At 39.1% G+C, this 25,555-nt stretch overlaps 1 protein-coding gene across 32 annotated transcripts in view; it reads left to right on the top strand.

Moving 5' to 3' along the window:
* The window catches only part of C2CD5 (C2 calcium dependent domain containing 5), a 90,129-nt gene that overhangs the window by 38,178 nt on the left and 26,396 nt on the right, over nt 1-25,555 (top strand). For 14 of the 32 annotated variants that reach the window (XM_081022650.1, XM_081022628.1, XM_081022655.1 and 11 more), the window contains 8 exons: nt 9,202-9,231; nt 12,737-12,851; nt 14,316-14,504; nt 16,779-16,970; nt 17,728-17,914; nt 20,093-20,257; nt 21,189-21,326; nt 22,880-22,943. In XM_081022650.1, the coding sequence (XP_080878776.1) occupies nt 9,202-9,231; nt 12,737-12,851; nt 14,316-14,504; nt 16,779-16,970; nt 17,728-17,914; nt 20,093-20,257; nt 21,189-21,326; nt 22,880-22,943 (1,080 nt within the window). The remainder of the gene's footprint in view (nt 1-9,201; nt 9,232-12,736; nt 12,852-14,315; nt 14,505-16,778; nt 16,971-17,727; nt 17,915-20,092; nt 20,258-21,188; nt 21,327-22,879; nt 22,944-25,555) is intronic. The other 18 variants (XM_081022643.1, XM_081022644.1, XM_081022640.1 and 15 more) reach the window with 3 other exon arrangements.

The following is a 25,555-nucleotide window of genomic DNA, read 5'->3' as shown; positions in this document are numbered from 1 at the left end:
AGTCCTGGTTGCTAGAAAGTAAAGGACAAACTACAGAGATTTCAAGGATTAGAAATGAGACAGAAACAGGAAATAAATGTGAACTAAAGAGAGAAAAGCAGCAAGTATTCAGGATTCTGGGGATTCCTAAATCCTGATGTCCAAAAAAAGCACGCATGAGTCATAGGGTCAACTTCACTCATTAGCTGAATTCACTGAAAGCAAGAGCAATAATTTTGGCTCATCTCACAGAAATCGCTTAGAAGGTTGCCTACACATTTTGCTTTCTTACATTCTAGGAAGGTTAGAGACTTACTTTAAAAAAAATGAAAGCTCAGAGTCTGGCTCCCCTGGTAGTATGAGGCAATTGCACAATTCTAATTTGGCCATGGTTGATGTCCTGAGCTTCCTGATCAGGGCTTGTTCTCTTTTGTTTATCTAGACTTACAGGATACCGATTTAGTAGTTGATAAATCCAGAATTCTAATATTTCTTATTGTTTTGATTAAATGCATAAGCAAGTAAAAGATATTTGAAAAGAAACCAATTTATTGTTTTCAGGTTATTCTTCATATTTATCCTATATGAGCTCTGTAAATGGCTTTAATCTCTTAAGAAGCCCCACAGGGGGCCACTGGTCTGGAACTGGAGTAGGGTAGCTGAGTTTTGAAAGCAAACTTAGAAAGCTTGCTTAAAAGTGTAATTTAGATGGTAGATAGCCCAAGGTCTAATTGACCTTGGCAGCATTACAGAAATAACTTGGTGTAAACATTAACGGTCCTTGAACAATTTTTTCCAATCTATTAGACACCACAGAGTTTTTCACTGTGATGTTATCTTATTCTTCTGTCTCTGCATTTTATTTATTTTTTTCCAATGACTGTGTTAACTTTTGAGGAACAGTTTTTATCTCCAGATTATATTTCCCTTATATCCAGTTTTTAAATGTTAAGCATACACTGCAGTTAAAAATTGTTTGGTTTTTGCATCATGCAACTACAATTTAACTTTCCTTATATGAAGTTACTGTAGCTCTCATTTTCATTAGTAATCTTCTCCCCTTGGAAATTTATGTTCATTTGGGATGTAGTGTTGCGGGTTGTTCAGTGAGTCCTAAGCCTTGTTGCTGTCATTAAGCATCTGTCAGTAGCCACAAGATCATCACCTTCACTTTAATTGTGAGGTCACTTAATATTGGCAGTTAAAGCGGTTACCCATGATTCATGGTGGCATATGTGTCTATTAAGTTTATGGTTTATCTAATACAGTGAGTTCACAGTGATTTCACTGAATATCAGAAAGAAGCCCTTCAATCTGGAAGTACTATGTAGAATTTTATTTTCTGGAAATGGATCAGGATCAAAAAATGCAAGGGAGGGAGTAAGAGCAGAGGGGCTATTTTTGAACATTGAATGATATCATCTGATTAAAAAAAATATTTTATCTGATTAAAATATTTTTTGATGGAAACTTCCTTTAAAAAAAGTTGGCCTTGTTTCTTGGAGGATATATTTCCTTTTCAGGATCCTGAATACAGATGATACAGCCTAGTCTAGGTTTATGGTGTTGTTGGTAAAGCACTCAGATCTGAAGAGCTGTTGTATTATCACTCAGGTACATGTTAGTTGCTGATTTTCTCTTTTCTGGCTGTAACTCTGGCTGTCCCATCAAATGCCTGCAGGAGCAACTTTTTGTAATATGTGATGGACTTTAGTCAAAGGGAGGTATGGGACAAGCTTTGGGGAGGTGAATATGTGTCTACATGGCCCCTTTGATTTCCTGACCTCCTGCTAATTAATATACATCAAGGACAATATGAGAGAGAGTGAATCACAAATCAACTTTGGCAGATTAATGGTTCTGGACCTTTTGTTCCCAAAATGTAGAATGAAAAAACCATGACTTACCTTTAATTTGTTTTTTGGGAGTCTAAACAAGAAATAAATTAACAGCACAAACTTATACAGGTTTACTCAGTTGTCCAGTTTGTGCAAGGACTTTTGTTGGTGCAGTGGAACTTCCCCTCCCTCTTTTCCCTCTGTGCAGCCCCCAAATCTGTTCTAGCAGTTCCTCCATCCCTCTGGACCAGATTTGGGTGCATGCAGGAGGAGAGGCGAGGGAGCAGAAGTTCCAACATGTAAATCTATGTGTGAACAGGATGACTTCATTTTGTCAATCAAACCAACCCTAAGGCCCACCGAGTTCATTGAGTTAAGTGGGTATACAATTTTAGCATGTGCATTTAAAATAATAGGTAAATAATAACTGACTCCTTCTTGTTAACTGTCTTAATATTGTCTCATTCAAAAGAGTTTTCAGATGGTTTTATCTAGTTTTTTCTGACTAGAAAGCATTCACAGGTTTGTTTTTTTAAAATGTAATTCCCTCTTTCCCCAAGGCTTATGCATAGTTGGGGTTGCCACCAGAGTTCTGTGAAGGATATATGATTTGAGAATGTTACAGTTTCAGTTGTAATTTGAAACTGGTATGGACTTGTCCATTTCATGGGCTATTTTCCAAACATTCTTACAGAAAATATAACTTATAGTGATGGCTAGAACTTCCAGAATGGTAGTGTTACTCTTACACAGAAAAACAAAATTTTGTGGCATCTTAAAAAACCTGCAACCTTTATGGCATAAAAGTTGGCATAAAATGCAACAGGAGCTGGCTTCTAGTCCACAAAAGCTTATGTCATGATAAATGTGTTGTTTTTAAGGTGCCTCCAGATTCCTGGTTGATTGTGCTGCATATACACATCTTAGTAGCTTTTTGTTGGTTCATTTTAATAGCATTGAGTTGTCTCCAACAAACTTGTTCTGTTAGTGCAAAGACTTCCCCTTGTGCAGCAGAACTTTCCCTTGCTCTCCTCTCCCGCTGTGATCCACCCACCTCCCCCAAAACAGATCTGAGAGGGAAGAGAGCAAGGGAATTTCTGATGCACAAATGGAAGTCTTTAGTTTCTCTTCAGATTGCAGACATATTCCACCCTTAAAAAAACCAAGTATATAGGGCCCACATACTTTATCTTTTATGCAATTAAATTTGGGAATAATTTTTCTGTTAGTCTCTAAAATTATTCTAACGCATAAGAACCTTCAGAAAACTTTTGAAGCAGCCTCCTACGGAAGCTTCATATATACTTTATTGTAGATCTGTCTCTACGACCATAATGGCTGAACTGCAACATTTTTCAATGCTAAATGTCCCTGTGAATCTCTGCATTGTTGGCACAAGAAGAAGTAGATTGTTTTAAGATTGCTTACTGTAGCTTGCTTATTCCAGCTACTACTGGTAGTAGCAAGCCAGTAATATCTGATATAATGTTGAAGAACGTGCTGCTAGCAGGCTGCCTGACTGTTAGTGGGATTAATAACTTCATAATAGAGCAATTCATACTTGATTCTCATCCAGTTGAACACTTGCTTAACCTGGCTTATCATTCATCTCTTAACTTGGAACGTACAGCTGATGAGAATCAGTCAGCAGCCACCTTTTCGTTATGTAGGTCCCTTTGCTCTGTGCAGAATAGTATTTTGAAACAAGCAAAGCTTGAGAAACATTGGCAAGGGTTGTATAATAGCCCTAGGTTAAAATGACCAAGAGAGGTTTTCACTATATACTTACTGGGCACATTGACCTCTTAGAAGCTTCTAATGAAGAGTCAACCCTGCTGGCCACCAAAGACTAAATAGCAGAGCCATTGATTATATAGGGTTGTCTACCCGTGTGGACAGGAAACAGCATATTGAGGGGACGGGGGACTACAGGCTGTTCTAGGTATGATGCTCTAATGTAGGCATGATGGACCACAGGTTGACTCAAAATAGTTTCTGTGTTTTAGTGTGATTGATTAAACCAGCTTGGCATCGGAGCTACTCAACTTTATGGCCAAATGGGATAATGTAATACACGTTCATTGAATTGTATTGCAGTCTCTTTCCTCTAGTAACAGGATTGTAGCAGAGATATTTTCTGTGTATCCATGTGAGATACTGCTTTGGACATTTGCAGTGTTTGCCTAGAGATCCAGAGCTTAGATACTTTGCTATTCTTCAAGATACCAATCTTACCACTAGGTTTGAAATAGGCATGGAAAGTGCCGGGGCAAGTGATGCACATAAAGGTAAAATATCCTAATTTCACATAGATTCTAAGGAGGTCTGAAAAGGCAATGAACACCAGAACATCACTGGGGCATGTGATGTGCTGCTGCGGTTTTGGAAATGCCTGTCATGGCCAGGCAATTCACCACAATAGGGGATCTTTTGCAAAAAATCCTCCAAAGCTATAAATAACACACACACACACACTGTAGGAAATTGCTATAAAGACTTATTTAGCGAGCTGTGATAAAATGTAGTTCTAGTGCTATTATTATTATTATTCCCAACTATGACTACATTTTGTGGCTGCTATTCAACTAAGTTTTACATCAAATAGACGCATTGAAATGAATGGACATGACTAAGGTAGACCCATTAATTTTAATAGGTATACTTTGAGTAAAAGGTATTGGAATAGCATGCTGAGTTCTTATCCATCTATCCATCCTTCAGGGAAGTCTGATGTTTTATTGCTTTTTTATAATATCATTAATTCTGTTGGAAGCCGCCCAGAGTGGCTGGGGAAACCCAGTCAGATGGGCGTGGCATAAATATTTTATTATTATTATTATTATTATTATTACTGCTACTATTATTAGTTGTATTCACCAGAAGTTCCCAGTGTAGATTTCTGTATACAAAAATGAAAACAGTACCAACCCATAACACAATCTGTGTTTTCAAATGCAAACTGGAAGATAATGCATGTTGGATCATCTGGGCAGTACAGGGAACTAACAACTTACATGTGTTTAAATTGTGTACATTTAGCTTTATGCGCTTGCCCAAAATAAAAATAAAAAAATGGAAAGGGGGGCAGGTGCCTGAGAGAAAAAAGGCAGTCCCACCCACTATTGAAACCAATGTGTTTTGATTGTATATGATTCCTCTCTCTCTTTTTTAAAAAATCTCGGATGGTACTGTAAGAGATGATTATCCTTTTTCATAGAAACTTCCATTCAGAACTGCCAGTGCCACCAGCAGAATTTTTTTTAAAAATCCATTGAGTTTTAAGTATAGGCTAGGATCTTATTTGCTTTTCAGGGTTGATTCCTGAAAATAAAGAAACAGGAGTAAGGAAGCATTTTGAGCACAACTGTCTTAGTAATACTTGGGGTTTGTGTTAATGCAATATTTCTCTCTTTACATTTTCAAGTTGGGGTACTCGGGTGGATTTGCCCTTTCAATAGTCTTAATCATATCATACAGGCTGCAATTAAAGCATATTAATTAGTCGTGGTAAATTATTTCACTTATTTCTGACAGAACTTTATTTAAGGGCATGGAGCCAATGTGCAAGTCTAAAATCACACCAGGAGAAGGCTCATTGGACTACAGCTAACTTGTTAGAAGCAACAATTTTTCAGCTGGAGTGTCCCATTACTGCTCTACTAATCATTATCCTCCAACACCGTATCTATTTGTAGGAATTAAAATATTGATTGAACCCTGCAAGATTCTTGTAATTCCAGTGAAAGATTCAAATGCAGCAGAATTTTGTACAGATCTTCTGCTCAAAAGTTTTTAGGGAATCCTTGCTAAACTTACTTGAATAGATTTTTGCTAGAAAAGCTTGTGATTGAGTGCTCTGTATGCTTGCCTTTTGCTTTCACCTAGACTCCAGGGCCATTACTTTCTGTAACCATTTCAGTGAGCTGCCATAGTTTTCAGTCTGTACTGTCACCTGATCCAAGCATGCGCCAAAATACCCACCGTTTCTGGCTCCTGTCTGCTGAATCTGCTTTGCAAACCCTTAGTTTTTTAAGCTTTTGCTTTAGCCGGAACAAACAGGCGGCACCCTTCTGGAGTGTGCTGGACCCATGCCATCCTGCTCCCCCCCCAACTCCTCTATTGTTTATGTAAATCCTTAGCTTTACGTAAATGTGTAAATGCTCTGATGGCATCCCCATGTGAAATTGTGTGGCTCGTGTAAAAAAAAAAAACATGTCAGAAAAAATAGAATGCTCCACATTGCACTGCATTCCAGTGTTTTGTATGAACTATTCTTGCCATGTTGTGGTGTATTGATTTTTTATTTATTTATTAAAGTCATTTTTATCTTTTTACATGCAAGGTAAGTTTGCATATATTGTGTGTGAATATGCATTGCATTTTGTATATATACAAAGTTCTTTGGTTAATTTTAATAGAGGGGGAACTAAAATCCATTAAAACCTATGATGTTGCGGAAGAGAAATTCATTTCTTTTTTACCTTTTTAATTAAATTATGTATGAGAGGAGAAACTTTGTTTTAAAACTTTGTAGTTTGGCATGTGGTTTTTCTGGATGCAGTGGAGCTGGTCCTGCTCCCATACACTACCTGTTAAGTGATCCTCGTAGTTCTTCTCTGCTAAAAGCTAGTTAGCTTTGGGGGGGGGGTATTGGTTTGGCCATTTGTTATTGGATTCCACGTGGCGGTATACCACATGGCGTTTAACCGTGATCTCACAATGTTCTTTGCATTTTTAGGTCTGGTTTTTAGCCATTGAGTGGTTTTAACTCAGTGACCTTTCAGTAGCTGGTGCTAGTCAAACATTTACAGTGAACAAGCGTTCACTATTGTGAAGATACTACAATCAAATAACACATGAATGGAGCTCATCAGGATTTAGTAATGTAAAGGTAGCAGGAATAGGAGATAACTTGTTTTTAAACTCTGTGAGCTACAGAATCCCACTTGTTAGCAGAAAGAAACAGGATGAGTCTAGGGATCTAGTCTAGGGATCCTTCGACAGTGTTTCTGCCTCTTTCTTTTGAGCATTTCTTTTTTTTACCACTCTGACCTTTTTTAACCATGTTTGCAATTTTCATATATTTGCTTGTGTTTTGATTTTTTTTGCTTGTCTTGTTATCTTCCCCACCCTCCCTCTCTCTTGTCTCATCTTCTCTGACCTGCTTTTCTGAACTTTCATTCAAACTTACTTATTTAGAAGGTTAAGCAATACTATCAGTAACTACATATGTTATATATGTTGAGACAAGGTTCCAACACAAAAGAGTGATGACACTTAGATTTTTAGAGTAATTATCTTAATGTTTTCTTACCATGGATCATTGTATAACTTAGGAAACGCTGTTTTTTCCCTTTTCCTTCTTTTAAATGCCTTGTTTTTAGAGAGATATTTTCTCAGTTTCAAGGCATGCTTAAGGAACTATGAAATCTCAGTTTTATTACCAAAAAGCAGTTTCTCATGCTACTTTCTAAGAGTGCTTTTGGGATTACCACAAGTTTCAAAAATGCCTAGTCAAGCAGTGCAGGGGGCTGCCATTGGCAAGAGAAAAGCATTGAAAAAGCTCCAAGGAGTTTGCTTCCCACTCCTCTGGACTGTTGCCTGGGTTCTCCACATACAGAATTTGAAGCTTGCAGTGTAAGGTTTAGATGAACATTTTCCCCATCAGACTCCATACGTGCCTAGAAAGGTATTTGAGTGAGCTATTCACTTTCCATTGTAGGTTTAGTTTTTGTCCTAAAAAGACCCCATCTACTTGAATAACTGATCCTCAGGCTCTGATGTCTGGATAGAGTATTAAGTCTGCCCTTGACTGGAGAATAGGAAAGAAATGGAAACAGCCAAAGAAGTGGATGCACCTTGTAAATCTGTTTGCCTGCCTGTGATCCACTATGGCAGAAACTAATAGAAAGTAATAGAATGCTAGGTTTAATAGAAATTAATAGAATGCTCCAAATTTCATTCTGGGAGATAAAAACAGGAGTTACAGATATATGATTACTTCTACACTTTTTAGTAGCTGATGGACTGATCTCACTCTGCCGGCAAATGCATTTTTGCTTTTACCAACACAGTACCACAGAATGCCAGTGATGTAACACCAGTATTGTTGGAGATATTAACTATAGGCATGTACACCAGTGTGGGTGTTTAAGATGCAGATTAAATAGTTTAAAGAGTCATATCTTTAAACGGTGGACAACTATTTCTTCTGAAGCATCTAGCTTTTGGTTCCCACCTGGTCCTGGCTTCTTCTCAGTGTGGTAAGGGTTAAGCAGGTTGTTGTCTGGACCCAGGGATGGCCTTAACATTAGACAGAATGAGGCAGCCATCTTACGAAGTAGATGCTGATGAGCAGCAATGAGGTGCTAGAGGACACAGCTATGAGTTCCATGCTTCCCTCAGGTGTAATGGAGAATGCTATTTTGCCTCCAGTGTTAAAGTAATATCCAGCTTCCATTCTGGTCAGCTTCTGTACATGGAGTGTATGGAGTACCATCTTGTCATTTGCCTCAGGCAGCAAAATGTCTTGGGGCAGCCCTGTCTGGAAGTAAACTACAGTCGTAGCTTGGATCCCAAATGCCTTGCAAGTCAAACGTTTTGGCTCTTGAACGCCGCAAACCCGGAAGTGAGTGTTCTGGTTTGCAAACGTTCTTTGGAACCCGAACATCCAACGCGGCTTCTGATTGGCTGCAGGAGCTTTCTGCAGCCAATCAAAAGCCGTGCCTTGGTTTCCAAACGTTTTGGAAGTCGAATGGACTTCCGGAACGGATTCCATTCGACTTCCAAGGTACAACTGTATCTTGATTCATTACTGGATATCCTTATGCTCTTTAGAAGGCATGCCCATTTGAGTATTGACAAGCTTTATTCTCAAACTTTTACACTATGAGCAAGGTCTACCTATTTTATCAAAATGATTCATTAGCGCCTTAGATAGTTAGGCTTTTTGAGAAGGCCTACATGTTTCATGAGAACTGGTGAACCCTCCAAGTGTTCCTGCACTACAATTCTTATTCTCCATGACCATCAGTGGTGGTTGAGGGGCTGCGGGGAGCTGGAGTTCAGAAACACCTCGGGGGCTGAAGGTCTTACATGGTTAGCTGCTAGCCTTCCATTTTGTGGGAGGCCTTGAGCCAAGCCCCACCACCATCACCCAAGAGTTCCCTCGAGCTGCCAGTTTTTCAGCCCTAATTCATAGCAGTATGCTTTGTATTTTTAGTTTAGTCACTGCATGCTTTTTTAAAAAGGCAGGGACAGCCACACTTAGAATAAATATGGCTGTATGATGATATGGTTGTCATTATGGAGTCAGTGAAACTCATAAATGCATTCATTTTATTTCTCTTTATGGTGACCTCTTCTGAAATTGTGTTATGGAAAGGGAGTCCCCAAAGCCCTCTCTCCTTTATAAGTAAGCTTTCACAGTACATAGTAAGTCATTTTTGTTTGTTTTTTTGTTTATTTGCTTGTGTGTGTGCTTGCTGCTGAATGCATTTCTTTCTTCTTAATTAGCAAGTCCTGCTCTTAAACACATTTTTCTTGAGAATTAAAATTGCTTTTGGATTTTTGGTTGTGTTGGGCTCCATAATAACCTCCACAAATATTTCTGCTGGTGCATGTGTAAGCCATTTGAAAAATAAATGAATTAAAGATTCTTGCTCTGAACACCCTGCTTGTGAGTAAGTTCTGTTTGCAATCATTGGAACCCACTTCCAAGTAAATCTGTTTTAAGACCAGGGTGCAAAAACAAGGTTTACCTTCAGTGCATCCTCACAAACGTGTCATTTATGGTTACAGTGTTAACAAAATTGTTCTTTAAAATGAATGTTATACCTTGAGTTTTTGATTCATTTAATAAATGCCATTTTATTTACTAGCATAAGACAACACCTTTCCCTTTTTGGTTGCAATAGGCTGTGTGTCTCATTTGATTATTTTTTGGTTGTCATATCAGTATGAAAACACAGACTGGTAGCGAAAGAATGGCTTAACTGTAAACTATGCCTTATTCCACATTGCTTTTGAAATAGTTTAAACCTCTTTCAATAGGAAAAAAAAGTTGTATCAGTTTGCTATCATGGTTAGATATGCTCCAGGAAAGTTATTAAAAGAAAATACCTGGTGGAAATTATTAAGCATGAGACCATTTGCAAGTAAAACAAAACAAAATAAAATTCATGCCTTTTTGAGACCTCTTTCCCAATAAAACACTATAATTGCCCATAAATCATTGGGGTTAGCAAGACTTCACTATGTAAAGTGTGAAAACTGATTCCACTGTTTAAACTTAAAAAGTGCCATTAACACACATATACTTATGCAAATGTTATACTTACATTATAACGGTGCAGTGATAATGAGTGGTGAACTCCTGGTAACAACAAATAATTGTTTTATGTTGTTTTTCATGTATACTGCTTAGGTTTTTAAAATAATAATAATAATAATAATTATAATTATAATTATAATAGGTTTATAATTTCTTCTAAATTAATAACGGGGCAATCCTAACCATGTCTGCTCAGAAGTAAGTTCTGTTGAATTCAATAGGTCTTACTCCCAGGTAAGTGAGGCTAGTATTGCAGACTTTGTAACCATAGTGCATGATAACTGAGCAGCCTGAGCAGAAAGCACCACTTTTCACAACTCGTAAGAGTAGGCCAGACAAATGATTTACCAGTTCTGAGACTGCCATCTAGATGCCCCAAGCAAGCTAGCTACATATCTAGACTTAGAGCAGAGGTTGATGAACTTTAGAATTAGATCAGCCACAAGGGGATTTTTCAGGATACTCACACTACAGTGGGTTGTTCAGTTTCCAGACATAAGCAGTGAGCGTCCACCATATATTTAAGCACCATCAGCCACAGTTTAATCATGCATGTGGAACTGTATATGAAAACAATCTGGTCACAGGCATCTATGCCTCCTTTAATTTAATACAATACAGAATGGTCTCAAGCTTAAAATTCCGATCTGAGAGTACTACATAGTTAGCCTATGACTGAAAAGTGTCAAATCTTCTTGAAAGCCAAAATATGTTGCTGTTGACACTTCAGGATTTGTGGGCAAGGAACTTGGGGAGAATTTCTGGTTTGTTTGTTTTTTCAGTGAGCCACCCAGAGTCAGGTTTTTCGCACCAATCCCCTGGCTGTTTATTGTTATATTTCATCCATAATCCTGTAAATCCTGTGTTGCTTGTTTCTTGACTACTGTCTGACTACTGCTCTCCAGTCCCCACTTATATATACATATCTGTATCATAAGCATGATGTTTTGGAATTGCAACACAGCCAGAGTTTTATGCCATACTTTGTGAATTTGGATGGCATATACTGCCTCATTGGACATCTTTCTTTGCATGGCACTAATTTTTCACCAGTTATTACATTATCATATGTAATAATGAAATATTGTGTGTGAGTGTTATTAAACGTATCCCATAGGCCACACACAAGGGTAAGCTTGTCGCTCACACCTGCAGTTCAGTGCTGAAACTTGTCCTCAGTTTGAGAACGTCATTCTTTCTTTTGAAGGAGGCCAGTGACATTGTGCCCTAGAAATCCTCAGAAACACATTTTGCAGAGATGGTTCTATGTATCTAGAGATAAATGGGCATCTAAATGTCCTGAACTGTCTTGCCACCTACAGAAGTGAGGGTACTGGTTGCTTACAGTTGGGGTCTCAGTGACCCCAAAAACCAGGTTATTTAGTTTTGCGCAAAAATAGCTATGATACAAAAATGGTTTTGCTTTTTCACAAGAAAAGTTCTAATTGAGGGGTGGGGTTAAACAATTCAGGGTTATAAAGTGGCTTAGTAAACCTGTGGGGGTACTATTGACCCTTGATCCCATCTGTGATGTTGGTAGAAGTTGAGTTACTGATTAGTCTGTTACGAAAATAGACAGAACATTTCATCCTCTATACTCCTTTCTGGTGGACAGAAGAATTTCTGGGCTAAGCATCTGCAGCTATGGCCAACAACTAAAATTATAAGCAGCCTTGTGCAGGATCATTTTGACCCCTGGCGCTGTGTGCATGTACCCTCTCCCCTTGGCTATTCCAGATGGGGTAGAACTGACCTCAAAAGCTGCAAGGGTCAAAACACTGATTTCCCCTCTCCCACTGTTAAGAAAGGAAGGCCTAAACATGGCAATTTACACATTGTCATAGTTAAGGACCAGAAGTGAGGTCCTTATTTTGCCCTAATGGGCAAGAGGGTGGCTATTGGCTATGACCAGAGGCTGAGGGAGAAGGACTACCTGGAATATGGAGTTGTAGAAGACTGACACAAAAGTTTTATGATTTTTGCTCTCAGGGTGTATTCGAAAAACAAAACACCATCGATGGAGAATTCTATATAGCAATGGGGGCTTCTATACACGAACAACAAGCGTTAAGCTCCACATTTCTTGGTATCCTGACTAGGGAGTTTTTGAAAGCCCAGAGATGGAGGAAACCACAATGAGTGTGATCTCTTTAACATTGAGATTTGGTGACTACGGATGTCCTTACAGTGGGATTTGAGGTAGATCCTGGTTGCAGAGGCTACTGCTCTATTTTAGTCAAGAAATAAATACGCACATATAAGGTTAGATAGGAGAGGAGTATAGCTCATAGCCACAATGTTCCCCTGTGCAGGCAATGTTGGACAAAGTAAATCCATAAAATCTTGTGTTTTTCTAAGAATTAAAGAAGTCAAGTGAATCAACAAGGTTTCAGTTCATGAAATCAGCACTACAAAGGAATAAGCAAGGTTACCTAATCAGTGTAGAGATAGGCTGATAGGAAGCAAAAACAAAGTTGTCAGGCGCTTGTGACAGCTTGAAAGCTAAATTATTCTTGATCTTTAGCCACAAAGTTTTACATGCTTGTGTTAGTGCAGAACAGTGACTGATTTTTGCTTTATCTTTCAGATGACCCAGAAACACGAGATGCATGGTGGGCCGAAATACGACAAGAAATAAAATCCCATGCAAAGGCACTGGGGTGTCATGCTGTAGTGGGCTACAGTGAATCAACTAGCATTTGGTAAATCACTTATATTTTTGTAATGCTTTCGAAATGAGTCCTGAATCATACAAGCAGCATGTGTGGAAGGAGAAGAAATTACTGCAGGAAGCAGTGTTTGGCAAAGCTGAGATAGGCAGTGAGAATGCTTCAGACAATGGTGCAGAAAACAGGCAGAGAGGCAGGGACATCCTTTCTGGCGCATGTCAAAGATGCATCACTGTGATGTGTTTCAGATGCCTATTAAAAACCTACTTGTTCAGGCATTTCCTGACTCTTGTTTTTTAGACTGCACTGCTTGGTAGTTTGTTTCAGTATTCTGGTTCTGGATTCTTTTCAGTGATAATGTCTTTTTGTGTTGTTATTTTTAATCTAAACCTTGCAGTTTTATGTTTTTTACTTTGAAAATTCACTTAGATTTTTGAAACAAATATTAATTGGCCTATAAATTAATGGAATAATTGAATAAATAAACATAGCAACAGCACTGTAGGAAGTTTCCATTACTCTAGTATCGGCTGCTGTTTCTTGTAGATGGAGCAGAACAATTAATTAGATCCTTGTATTTACAGGAGAACATAGTGCACCCTAGGGACACAGGTGGCGCTGTGGTCTAAACCACTGAGCCTCTTGGGCTTGCCGATCAGAAGGTTGGCGGTTGCTTGGTCCCAGCTCCTTTCAACCTAGCAGTTTGTAAGCACGCTAAAAAAGTTCAAGTAGATAAATAGGTACTGCTCCGGTGGGAAGGTAAACTGCGTTTCCGTGTGCTGCTCTGGTTTCGGTGTTCCGTTGTGCCAGAAGCGGCTTAGTCATGCTAGCCCCATGACCCTGAAAAACTGTCTGCAGACAAACGCCGGTTCCCTCGGTCTGTAAAGTGAGAAGAGTGCCGCAACCCAGAGTCATCTGCAACTGGACTTAACTGCCAGGGGTTCTTTACCTTTTTTTTTTATAGTGCAGCCTTGCTTAGGCTTCACAACCTATGGGAGGATTTTATGTGTTCTCTTGTCCCGAGATCATTCTTTGATCAGTGCTGCTTGGAAAGAAATGTCTTCTTTTTGAAGTATGATAACTGGGTGACCAACTATCTCTAAACTTCACAGCAGTAAAAGTTCACTCATTCAGCGTGTTTGGGAAAATATGCCAGCAACAGTTCTAGTGTATATTGGTAGAATAGAAGTGGGGAACCTTTTTGACCCAGTGGCTCAGATCTTTATCTCCCCTACGGGCCAACTTCGATTGGGTGGGTGGGATAGACACCTGCCAATCATCTGTTGATGAGAAGAGAGTACAGTCCTGCTGGCTGCAGAGGGCTGCCTCACCTTTCCTGAATGCTGTAACTATATTCTTCACCTTGGGCTATACAGCTCCAAAAGGGTTTGCTCTGAATTGGTTTCATAATTGTTGTTTTGACTTTTACTAAATAGGATGCCTAAAAATGCATATAATCAAAAATGTGGCTTTATCATCTTCTTTTCTTTTCTGTAGTGAAGAGGTCTGTATTTTGTCTGCATCTGGCACGGCAGCTGTACTGAACCCTAGGTTTCTCCAGGATGGCACCACGGAAGTCTGTTTGGAACAAAGGTTGTCATGGCAGCCTGGCTACTTTTCCATAGGGTCAGAGAAGGGAGAGGTTGATTTTTTTCCTCAAAACCAGGATAGTTCTTCTCTATTAGGGTAGGTTACCAGTGTTACAGTACAGGATGCGGAGCCAACCACTTTACTGATTTTTCACTAACAACAACAGAAGTTGTGGAGCTCTGCACCAAATCTCTAGCTTTATTGTTTTCAAATTTCTAACAGCCTCAGCAAGGTAACACATTTGACTACTAACCACATAATGCAAATCTTTTCTTCCTCTTTGCCACTCCTTCCTATTCTGCTTCTCATAGCACACTGCATACAAGTGACCCCCTGTGTCGTTTCACTGCATAAGCTTGATGATAAATGTATCATGTGGCAATTTGCCTCTCTTGAAATATTGACAAAATTTTTTGAATGGGCATGGGTAAATTTAACTCTTTAAAAATGTCAACTAAAGTTCATGAAACGTTAGAGGTATTAAGCCTGAGAAAATCGGATAGAGTTGATGGTATTGAAGCACAACTCATTCTTCAACTTGGCACCATCTAGTGGTTTAGGACACAGGTGCTTTCCACACTATCCACTAGGAAGCAGGCTGTATTGATAAAAAGTTTTGGCTTGAGGCTAGCTCCCACTTTCTCCCAGAAGCCAGTATTTCCCCTGCCTCTCTGCAGGCCTATAAAATACTGTAATGTATACCTGTCGTTACATCATTGCATCTTGGTACATTCCCCCTCCCCCTTGTTTCGTCATCTTGCCTTGCAAATATTAGTGGATTAAACTTTTACTTAAATAAAGTACATCTTAACCCAGTTCATCATTAGGGATCAATAGCATTATGTCTGCACCTAACCATTTTCCCTCTGTGCCCTCATAAAATAGTGTATATTGTTATCCCTCCCCCAGTATATAAAAGGGTATCAAATAAATACAAAGATGGTAAGCACCACGTTTTGAATATAATATGTACATTTCAGTGGGCTCTATTGCAAGAGATGTTCTTGTTGAATTTTATTTTAAAGCTGTTGTTTATACAATCCATCCCTTCCATTAGACAAGATGAGTTTGTTTCAGTGCTTCTGAAGGGAAGGTATTTTACGTCTAACTTTTGCTGCTTGGGTTGTACCCAGTTGTTTTTATGATGAAGCTTTGATATGCAAATTGTGTTATCAGAATTCCAATTTTTTTTATGCCGAAAGCATCAAATTGGTCCACTTGCTCAGCTGAAAAATCCTATCAGTGCAAGGTACAGCGAAGATGTGTGGTAGTTTAAAAATAAAGAAGAGGGACAAGGTGTTATATGTGCAGATAACAATATAAACTACCATGTCCTGTGATTTCATTTGCTTATCCCCAAAACATATATCCCACCTTTCTATGAAATATTCAGTGCAGAATATTTTGAGATTTGCAAACAGTAGCTCTCCATGTTCAGATTACGCTGCAGCTGTCAGAAACACGAGACAATACATACGTTTAGGTGCTCCCTATTTCCCTAAGAGGTAAGAAGTAATGGGGTAGTATTATGGGTATTCTTTGGATCAGGAAAAGGATGGGTGTTCTTGCCATAATGAGTTTTATTTACGAAGATACGGGCAGAGTATAGAACAAGCAAAATAGACTCCTAAAGGAGGCAGCACAACTGTTAATCCTGCATAGACTCCCAAAGGGAACAATTGCACCCCAAGGTGCTTTGCCTTTTGCTGACTCGCTGCTCTCATGCATTCTATCTCTGCTCAAATTCAAACTGCCAGAACCTGTTGTAGAGGTGCCCAAATTATCTGAGTGATGTTCCAAAAACAAGAGCCCTCGGGGTACAGTCAGGTTTTTTTGTTAAGACAAAGGCAAAGCCATAGCCATATATTTGCTCATTCTAATCAAAACAGTCCATCTTATTACAGTACTGTGTTGCAATTGTCCCTCTGATTTATGCCACTTGGTTTTTTCATTGTATTGAGCTTTTTATTCTTGTTAAGGCTGTGACTCGATAGAAGCTTGACTTTTAACATTGATAAAATCAAGTATTCTACCATTAGTTCCCATGTATTCCAGCCTTGCCTTGCATATACAAGCGCATACCTTAAAAAGGAAGGAGGGAGGAGAACAAACTTTAATACAGCGTCCCTGCCTGATCTCTTGAAGGCAATTTTGACTCACTACAGGTGACAGGTGTGTGGCGGTTTACCAGCTTAATCAGTTGCAAGAACCATAAAAAGAGAACAAAAGTTGACCACCACAATGTATGGGTTCTGTTAGTGCCTGCATGGGTCAGTTTTTTAAAAAAACACACAGTAAAATACAATATTTATATTTCACAAGATGGTGTCTGAATGGTAATATTAGATGTCTCACAATCTCATTTTTTAGGTTAGAGGAAACATCACCTCTGGGTTGTGGCTTTTGCCACATACCATACGATGAGCTCAACATGCCATTCCCTGCTCACCTCACTTACTGCTGCAACTGCAGGAAGCAAAAAGTCCCTGATGTTCTTTTCACAACAATAGATTTGCCTGTGGATGCACTGGTGGTTGGGAAAGGATGTCTCATTCAAGCCAGGTATCTTTCTGCCAGATTTGCTTTGCTCTCTGTTTTGACCTCTCTGTTTGTTTTAAAGAGTAGGGTACAGTTATCAATGTTAGTAGTGCTGGCTCCTTTAACAGCATCTGAAAGTTTCCTTTTACCAAGAGCAGGTCTACTCTGGAAAAGGGAAGGCAAAAAATGAATTTTAGTCTGGACGCTTTTTGTCAAGACAAGCAACTTGTTACTTCTGACACATCATTTTTTTTTTTACAGCTTAAGCACATTTTCTAGGAAGGAGGTACCATTTAACTTGGTGATACTCCCTTCTGGGTGGAACTTGCATTTCCCCCTTTTTTAATTTGCATATTTAGTAGATAATGCTGTACATAATTCTGTTGCTGGTAAGCTTTAAAACTCATCTGTCAGACTGTGTTTTTTAAATCTAGTCCTTTGTTTTGGTTCACACCTTCTAGTTTATCTGTTAGACCTTTGCTAGTTTCAACCCATTTTACCTATAGCTTGGCATATCACTGATTGTGGTGGGTAGCCTCGGGAATCATGCTTTTATAGAAAAGGGCATTTTTTTGGTGTTAAAATTCTTAGCCATTGCTAAGAGACTTTTCATGTAAGACCAGGCCTACCACTCTGGATAGTATTCAACTAGGTTTGCCTCATGGTAGATGCATTGAAATTAATGGAACTAGCTTAGTCATATACATTAATTTCAGTGGGACAACTCCAACTAGAACATAGTTGAACATGACCCTTTGTGTTTTACTTTCCACCCCAATAGGTTGTGTCGGCTGAAAAAGAAAGCGCAAGCTGAAGCAAATGCAACTTCCATCAGTAATCTGCTGCCATTTATGGAATATGAAGTACACACTCAGCTGATGAACAAGCTAAAACTGAAAGGAATGAATGCTCTTTTTGGACTGAGGATTCAGATCACAGTAGGAGAAACAATGCTAATGGGTTTGGCAGTAAGTTTTTCTGTGTTTATTTTGGGGTTCTTTTATTCCCTTTTCTGGAGAGCAGTTAAAATAAAATAAAACCCACATAATGAAAACAACACCTCTATTTAAATTAGAATATCCCCATAGCTGCTTACTCCTGGTCACTGGATGCCAGTACAAAGAGGATTTTTTTTTACATTTCTTCTAGAAATTATAGAGGATCAGACTTTGACTGAGATAGTCAGGCAAAGTCTTATTGGTAGCCATTATGTTCTCTAGAAAGTGGCAATCTTCCACAACCAAGTAGGTAGGCTCTATAATCAAGTTGGCGCTATTTGGCAGTTAGGCCTTCCAAAATTATGGAGCACATGCATTCAGGCATAGTATTCTACACAAGGACATGCATTGTCCTATTTACACACATGTTATAAAGAAAGGAAAAATACATGTTATAAACAAAGTAAAAAAGAAACAAAGTATGGGCTATTTACATTTTGTGCAAGCATACGTTTTTCTTTTCATTGCAATTAAATGAGAAAAGCATTTGCTGTGCCTTAATTGAAACTTGGTCAAGCTACCAGTAAAGCATACAGAATTGACTCAGAAGGTGGGTGTATTTGGCCTACAGGCAGCCAGCTGGCCCTCCATGCTTTAAGAGAAGCGGGCTCCACAGTTGGTGAGCAGCCACCTGGAATGCCTCAATACTTTTCCATGATGGTAACTGCACAATTAAATGGATGGTACAATCTAGTCTTAGTTGTGATGCTTTTTTGATTATGCGCTGTTTAGTCTTTCTTCTAAACTGCCATGGAATATGATTGAAGGGCAGTATAAAAAGTACTTATTATAAATAAATGATGACACCAAAAAGAGAAGGTAGTATTTAAGAGATGTATTTAGTTGATTAAAAATGTATTTCTGGGGATGAGGGAAGATTATAGGTTTGGGAATGGCAGATTTCAGTGGACTTAGTTTTTCAAGGCTATAGAGAACCTGGAAAATAGCCATTGGCAGCTGGCAGAATCAGCAGGTAAACCAACTGTGGCTCTCTCCAACCAGAAATGAAGGTCATTACTTAAAGAGTCAGTCTGCATTTCCCATAGGTTCCAGTCTCATGCTCAAAACTCTGTCCCCCCAAAAAAACACCTTCCTTCCCTTTGCAGCATCTTTCCTATATTTCAGCTCCTCCATCCATGTCAGTATATGTTCAATAGCATCAGCTGCACTCCAGAAAACTGTGTTCCTGTTGCTAAGTTCTAATGTCTGATACGGAAAGCAGTATGCCTCTGAATACCAGTTGATGAGAATCACATGTAGGGAGAGAGCTGTTGTCCTCACAACCTGCTTGCAGGCCTCCCATAGACATCTGATTGGCCATTGTGATAAGAGGACTGGACTAGATGGGCTTTTTTGCCTGATCCAGCAGGTCTTTTCAAGTTCTTAAATAATTGTTGGTAGAAACAGCCAGGAATGGAGCATTCTTGAGTTCTCTTCACCCATTCTAAAGAGCATTTGTGGGCTTGGGAGGTGTGCTCCTAAGTCCCACTATTGCCGCACATGCGTTCACACCCCTGCATCATCCTACCCAGTCTGAGGCACTGCACTTTGTTTTGAATGCCTGAAGAAAGTGAATGTTAGGATGAGAGCTATGATCCAGCCGTTTATCTTCTCCATAGTTTTCTAATGAAAACAGAGACTTTGAGATCCAGCGTTTAGGGATGTTCCTTGAAGGCTGCTGGCAGAATAAATCTCATTGTGGTTCAGGATGGGATGCATCCTGGTTAAGTTCTTAAGATGCTTTGTCTGCAGCTTCTATGTTATCTGTTGTATTTTGTATATAAAACACAAAGATGATATAAGAGCTAGGGCACTCTAGACTCTTGCAAGATCCAGCTTATAGCGGTCTTTATAAAATTGTAAGTATGAACAATGAAGGCGATATCTGTTACAATGTATGAATTTTTGTGTTGCTAATCTTTTTAAAAAGCTGAATGGATTACATGTTCTGTCAAATGGGTTTAGTGTGGAAAGCTTCCAAAAGTTATTCCAATAGTATAACATTACTAGAAAATTTGTGATTGTGAGATTCAAGTTTAAATAGTGGACATTTAACGAATAGTGTGAAATGCATGCTTATAAAGCATTTATTTAAAAAAGCATGAATATATATTGCACTTCATTTTTTTTTTGTCTTATTCTTTAAAGTCTGCCACGGGTGTATACCTGACTGCTTTACCATCTCCTGGTGGGATTCAAATTGCTGGGAAGACGCCGAATGACGCCACTTACGAACAACATATATCGCACATGCAGAAGAAGATAAATGATACAATAGCCAAAAATAAGGAGCTTTATGAGATTAACCCTCCAGTAAGCAAGGTTATGGAACCGTTCAAACAATTCTGAGTCATACACAGTTCATACCTAATCTATATCCTGTTAGCTAATGCAGAATGGATTGTACACACGAGCAAAGAAACTTACTTAGAAGGTAGCTGTGTGCACAAGTGGGGGAGTCTGTAATTTGGGGGGAGGGAGGTTTCTTTTTATTAATATAATGCATATATACAAAGAGGTTTGCAAGAACAACTGAACCATTCCTCCTCGCACCCCTTCACCCCCGATGTATCTCAAGCCTAAATTGGTGGCTTCTGTAAAGGAGGAAGGCCAAAAGACCAAAGAACCCAGCTACACAATGTAGGTCTAGTCTTGGTTTTCTCATTTCCTGCCTTGGCTTACCCTCAGGAACCCGCAGTCTGCTCAGTTCTGTACATAACTTTTTAAACTGCAGAGCCCCAATGTCCCTTCATTTCCTAGAGAAAGCATAAGTTGTAGGTGGATTCTTTAGTATAAGAAGATGCTGGTGCTGCATCCATTAGGTTCTCATTTGGGTACTTCGGACAGGAACAGTTAAACAGCCAAACACTTTATTGCTTCCTCAGCTCTTGAACTGCAGTATTTCTGCTTTAGGGGATGCTGCCTCTGTGCTTTTTTTTTTAGATTGCAGAAATCATGCACCCCTTCATCCACTGCCAAGCAAGGAAGGGAGGAAGCACCAGCAATCAAAAGGTGCACTTTGAAGAAGTTCTGCGTTGCATGAATTGGGTCCTGATCCATGCTGTTCAACACTTCTTCAGATTGTACCTTTCAAGGTGTTGAATTTGGCCCTGATGATAAGGGGCAGTGCCTGTATTTTTTGCCTTTGTTTTGGAGGAAGGGTATAGTGGCATGGCATTTAAAATAAGCGAGATTTAATAAAATAAGGGATGCATACATGTTTTCATACCATTGTTCTGCTTAGGAGGCACCTGAAGAAATTATAGGTTCGCCCATTCCAGAACCAAGGCGTACTAGGGTACTAAGATCACAGTCTGAAAGTTCTGATGAAATTACAGAATTGGACCTGTCACATGGAAAAAAAGATGCTTTCGTCTTGGAGGTATGTTCTGTAAAGTTTAGACTTCTACATGCCTTCTGAAGAACTTAAAGGGTATAAAAATATCAAAGTTGCTAATTAAAGAATAATTTCTTGTTAAACACTAACACATCTATTGTGGTGCAAGCTTCTGTGAACTAGATTCTACTTCATGAAGTATAATCCTTGGGGAGGGTTGGGGTTGTCCACTGTCATAAGGTATAAGATTGTTTGCCTTACACACCTGATTTTCTATAATAAGAAGTTGCAGGAATTCAAAAAATTTTATGGTAACATAACAACCCTAGGAGAGGCAATCCTAAAATTCTTAGTGACAAACTTATAGTTTAACTATCCAAATTATCAGATATGCTCTATCAGCCAAAATAGACTAGAAAGGGGTTAGTGGCCTACAACAAATATTTTTTAGCTCCTGTTTGATCAGTGAAGACCTAAATGTATAAGTTGTTTGTTGTTCTCAGCATTCATTGAGCTCTTCTGTTTTTTCATTTCTAGATAAGATTGCTTTGATAATTATTAACCAAAGTATTGCTTTATTTGTGACATTGAAGGAATATAGCTGTTCAGAATTTTGTATTTTGGTTGGTTGGTGAAATTGTTGCATCTGCTTTCTGACCAAGGTCAGAGATTCAGCTAAGGAACTTAGTAGCTAAGTGGAAAATTGAACCTAACAGGTTTCGGGAAGTGAAAACTGAAAGAGCAGTCATCTACTGTCTGGTGGTCCAAAAAGTTGGGAGGGGATGCCTTTTCCTCTCTTATTTGTATTTTGCTTTTATGGATAGCTAGTCAAAACTATTTTTAAATAGTTTTTAAACAAATGTTTATTTTTAAACAAATGTTTTTCTAGACCATCTTTAAAAACTCTGAATTCGTTACCTCACACAAAAATCTTAAGTTAAAAACTAAGTTTGTTTTGGGTTTGTGTCTGTGCCTTCTTATTCACCTCTTCCCTTACCACTCTGTCCAATGTGGCGATTTGACTGCACCAGTTAAGAAAAGTTGGAGAGAGATATGGGAAGTGTTTAGTGGAGGCAGCCAGGGGAAAATTGTATCCATATGGTGACAGTGGTAAAATTGAAGAAGGGGCTGGTTTAGCAGATTTGTTTGCTTGCATCCCTTCGCTCTCACAGCCCAATCTACAGCTTGTGCCACTACAGATCAGGAAATAAATATTTTATAAAGTTGGCACAGCTATTCTTTATGAAATAAATACATCTTTTTTAAAAAAAATATGGACAGTTGTTTTATAATCATGAGCATCTAAAAATAGTCCCAAATTGTCTTGAAGAGCGAAAATACCAGTTGAAATGATTTTAGCTGTGTTCATAAACACACTTTCTCTTGAGCATGTTACATTTAAATTCCAGCTCAATTTGTCCAGGGGCAAACCTAGTCCTGATGGTGATTTTAAGCCTAACTGAAGTTACCAAACATGTTTTTAGGAGCAAAAAAGCCTTGGCTATATGTATATGTATATGTCATACAGTATATACTGTATTAATCTTGATAAATCCAATTTCAGAGTGCAACATAATTTATATACTGTCTTTTTTCAGATTGATGATACAGATGCAATGGAAGATGTTCACTCTTTATTAACAGATGTCCCTCCACCTTCAGGTATGGTAAACACTGGTTTCTAATTTTGTTGACTTTAGACAGTTCTCTCCAACAATAAACTGCCGATTCTCTTCATTTGATGAAGAACCATGTAATCAGGTATATTGGACATGTTCCATCCAAAGGTGGGTGGGGAACCTTTACTTTTGGATTGAACTGTTACTTGCATAAAGTGAACTGAAACTGTGTGAGACATTTAATGCTATATATCTAAATCACTTTTGTTAGCCTGGACTTTAGATCAATAATATAATACCCTCTGAAGAGGATATTATCTCAGTAAGATTTACAGTGAATTTATAATGTAGGTCAGAATTATTACCCCCCCCCCCCATATTAGAGAAGTTTCTGAGGTTGAGAGATGATGGCTGCATTCATATATATACTGTCAACCCACAGACAGAAAACCAGATTCCATTCCGGTGCTTCTCCATCCTGCTTTGGCGTCTCCTAACGCAGAATGCTAGTTTGATGCTCTGAATTAATACTTCAATATTGGTTTTAAGCCTGTTTTCCTCATCTAACTCCACAGGATTGATAACCTTGGATACTTGTTAAATATTTGTCTAAAACAGGGTGGATTCATTTACAGTATCTCTCTAATGCTATCTCTTCTGGCACTGGCTGAGATAAAGGCTGAAAGACCAAACTTGCACAATCCTCAAAGAAGTGCTTGAGTCCTGCCCGACTCTATGATTGTGTTTTCGACTAAGTTGTTGAAGGATTGGTTGGTGCTGCAATACAATCTACCAATAAGCTGTGTGCGTTTCAGTAGCCGTTGTGTGGGTTTGTTCCTTCAATATCGGGTTGCTTATAATGGCTGTGCCCTGATGAGCTTCACATGTCCACAGAGTCAGATTAGAACAAATTGAGGGTTGACTCTTTTCTGACATGCTTTGCAGCGTGACCCTGAAGGTCTGTTCTCCAAATGCTACTAATGTGACCAATCTTTTCTTTATGTGATTGGTCCTTGAATTAGCTCGCTTTACTCGCCTTACAACTTTTTAAGATTTATAAAATAAAAGAGATGACTTTCCTTTTTTTGTGCTGGCACCACAAATTAGAAACCTTGACGTTTCCCAAGGGTGAAAGCCTTCATATTACCTGCTGAAGGGTGATTAAACATGCTCAGATTAAGGGGATCCTAGCATTGATTCAAGGTTCTGCTGGTTAAGAATCCATCCTATTATTGTTGAGCAATTGATTAATAAATCTGTTGTGTTCATAGAAATTGTATATATTCTTGTTCACAGGTGGCTAATCGTTTTCAGGCCGAGGGCCACGCTGACCCCTGGTGAACTCTGGGGCTGCATGTAAAAGTGGCTGTGGTAATAGCTGCAGTTCTCAAGGCTTTCTTTCCAAAAGGCATTCCCAGCAGCTGTTTTACACTATTTTAAATCATTCATTATAGTTCATAAAATTGCATTTGTTTAAAAGGACAAGTTCTGAGGCAGTCTTTCAGGGCCTCACAAAAACCCTTTGGCATTATAGTGTCACAGAAAGGGATCCATGGGAGCAGTCAATAAAAAATGAAGTGCAGGGGAATGGACATGTCTTGCGGGTAATAAAAAACCTTTTTGCATGGGGGACCAATTTTTTTAAATTTAAAAACGCTATGCTTTGGGGGTGGTCTTGGTCACAAAAAGTCGGTGTGTGTGGATATGGCCCACAGTAAATCATAGAGTGGTCTTGCATACCATTACAAACAGTGCTGACTAGCCTGAGATTGGGACAGCCCTACTTGCACCCAGAGCTGGACTGTGCTTTCTCCAGTGGAGGGTCCTTCAGTTCTGTTGCTGGAACTGGGAGTGCCTGAGTTTGACCCCGAGGTTTAGAATGCAGAAACCTTGCTGACAAAACTAGAAGGCCAGGCTCCTCTTATTTAATACTACTATGATCTTGCTTTCCTCCTCTTGGCCTGGTCAGTGGAACAGTATTTTCAACATGGCCTGTCTAAGGGATCCATGCTGCTTGCCAGTCCTAGGAGTCAATGTAGATTACCCCATTCTCATCTCTGCCCAGTGGTTGTGTATAGACAGTATGAGATAGCTCACTAAGCTAGGGTCTCAGTACTAGTTGGCGGGGAGCAACAATGGGAGGCCGATATTATGCTTTTGTGGGCTTCCCAGAGGCATTTGATTGACTGATGTTGGTAACAGGATACTTCCTACAGTTGATGGATATTTGATGCGATCCATTTGGGCTTTTCTGACGTTCTTCCACAGTCATGGTCATTTCCCCACCCCACTCTCTTATCTCTTGAAACTGCTTAACCTCCAGAATTTGAAAACACACTTGTACTTTGCACTGTCTGAGGCCCTGCAGGTCCAATAACAGATGCCGCCAACTTGTACTTGAATAAACTGCTGTCCGTGAACTGTCTTTTAGGTCAGTGGACAGAAAAGGTTTCAAAGTCAAACAACTAAAAAGGGTACAGTGGGTGGGGCGCTCAGCGTGCTGAAATGCTGTGTTCTTCCATTAACTTATCAGTTTCATGATTTTCTGCAGTGCATCTCAGCTGTATAATAGCAAGATTCTGTCCTTCCCACCACTTCACAGCCCTTGAGAATAGCAGAGACAAATGCAAAATATGTGGAAAACCTTTTGGATAT

The sequence above is a fragment of the Podarcis pityusensis genome (assembly GCF_964106645.2).
Source record: "Podarcis pityusensis genome assembly, chromosome: 10".
In the NCBI taxonomy this organism is placed as follows: domain Eukaryota; kingdom Metazoa; phylum Chordata; class Lepidosauria; order Squamata; family Lacertidae; genus Podarcis; species Podarcis pityusensis.
The sequence above is the reverse complement of the archived record's forward strand: the minus strand, read 5'-3'. Positions and strand labels throughout refer to the sequence as shown.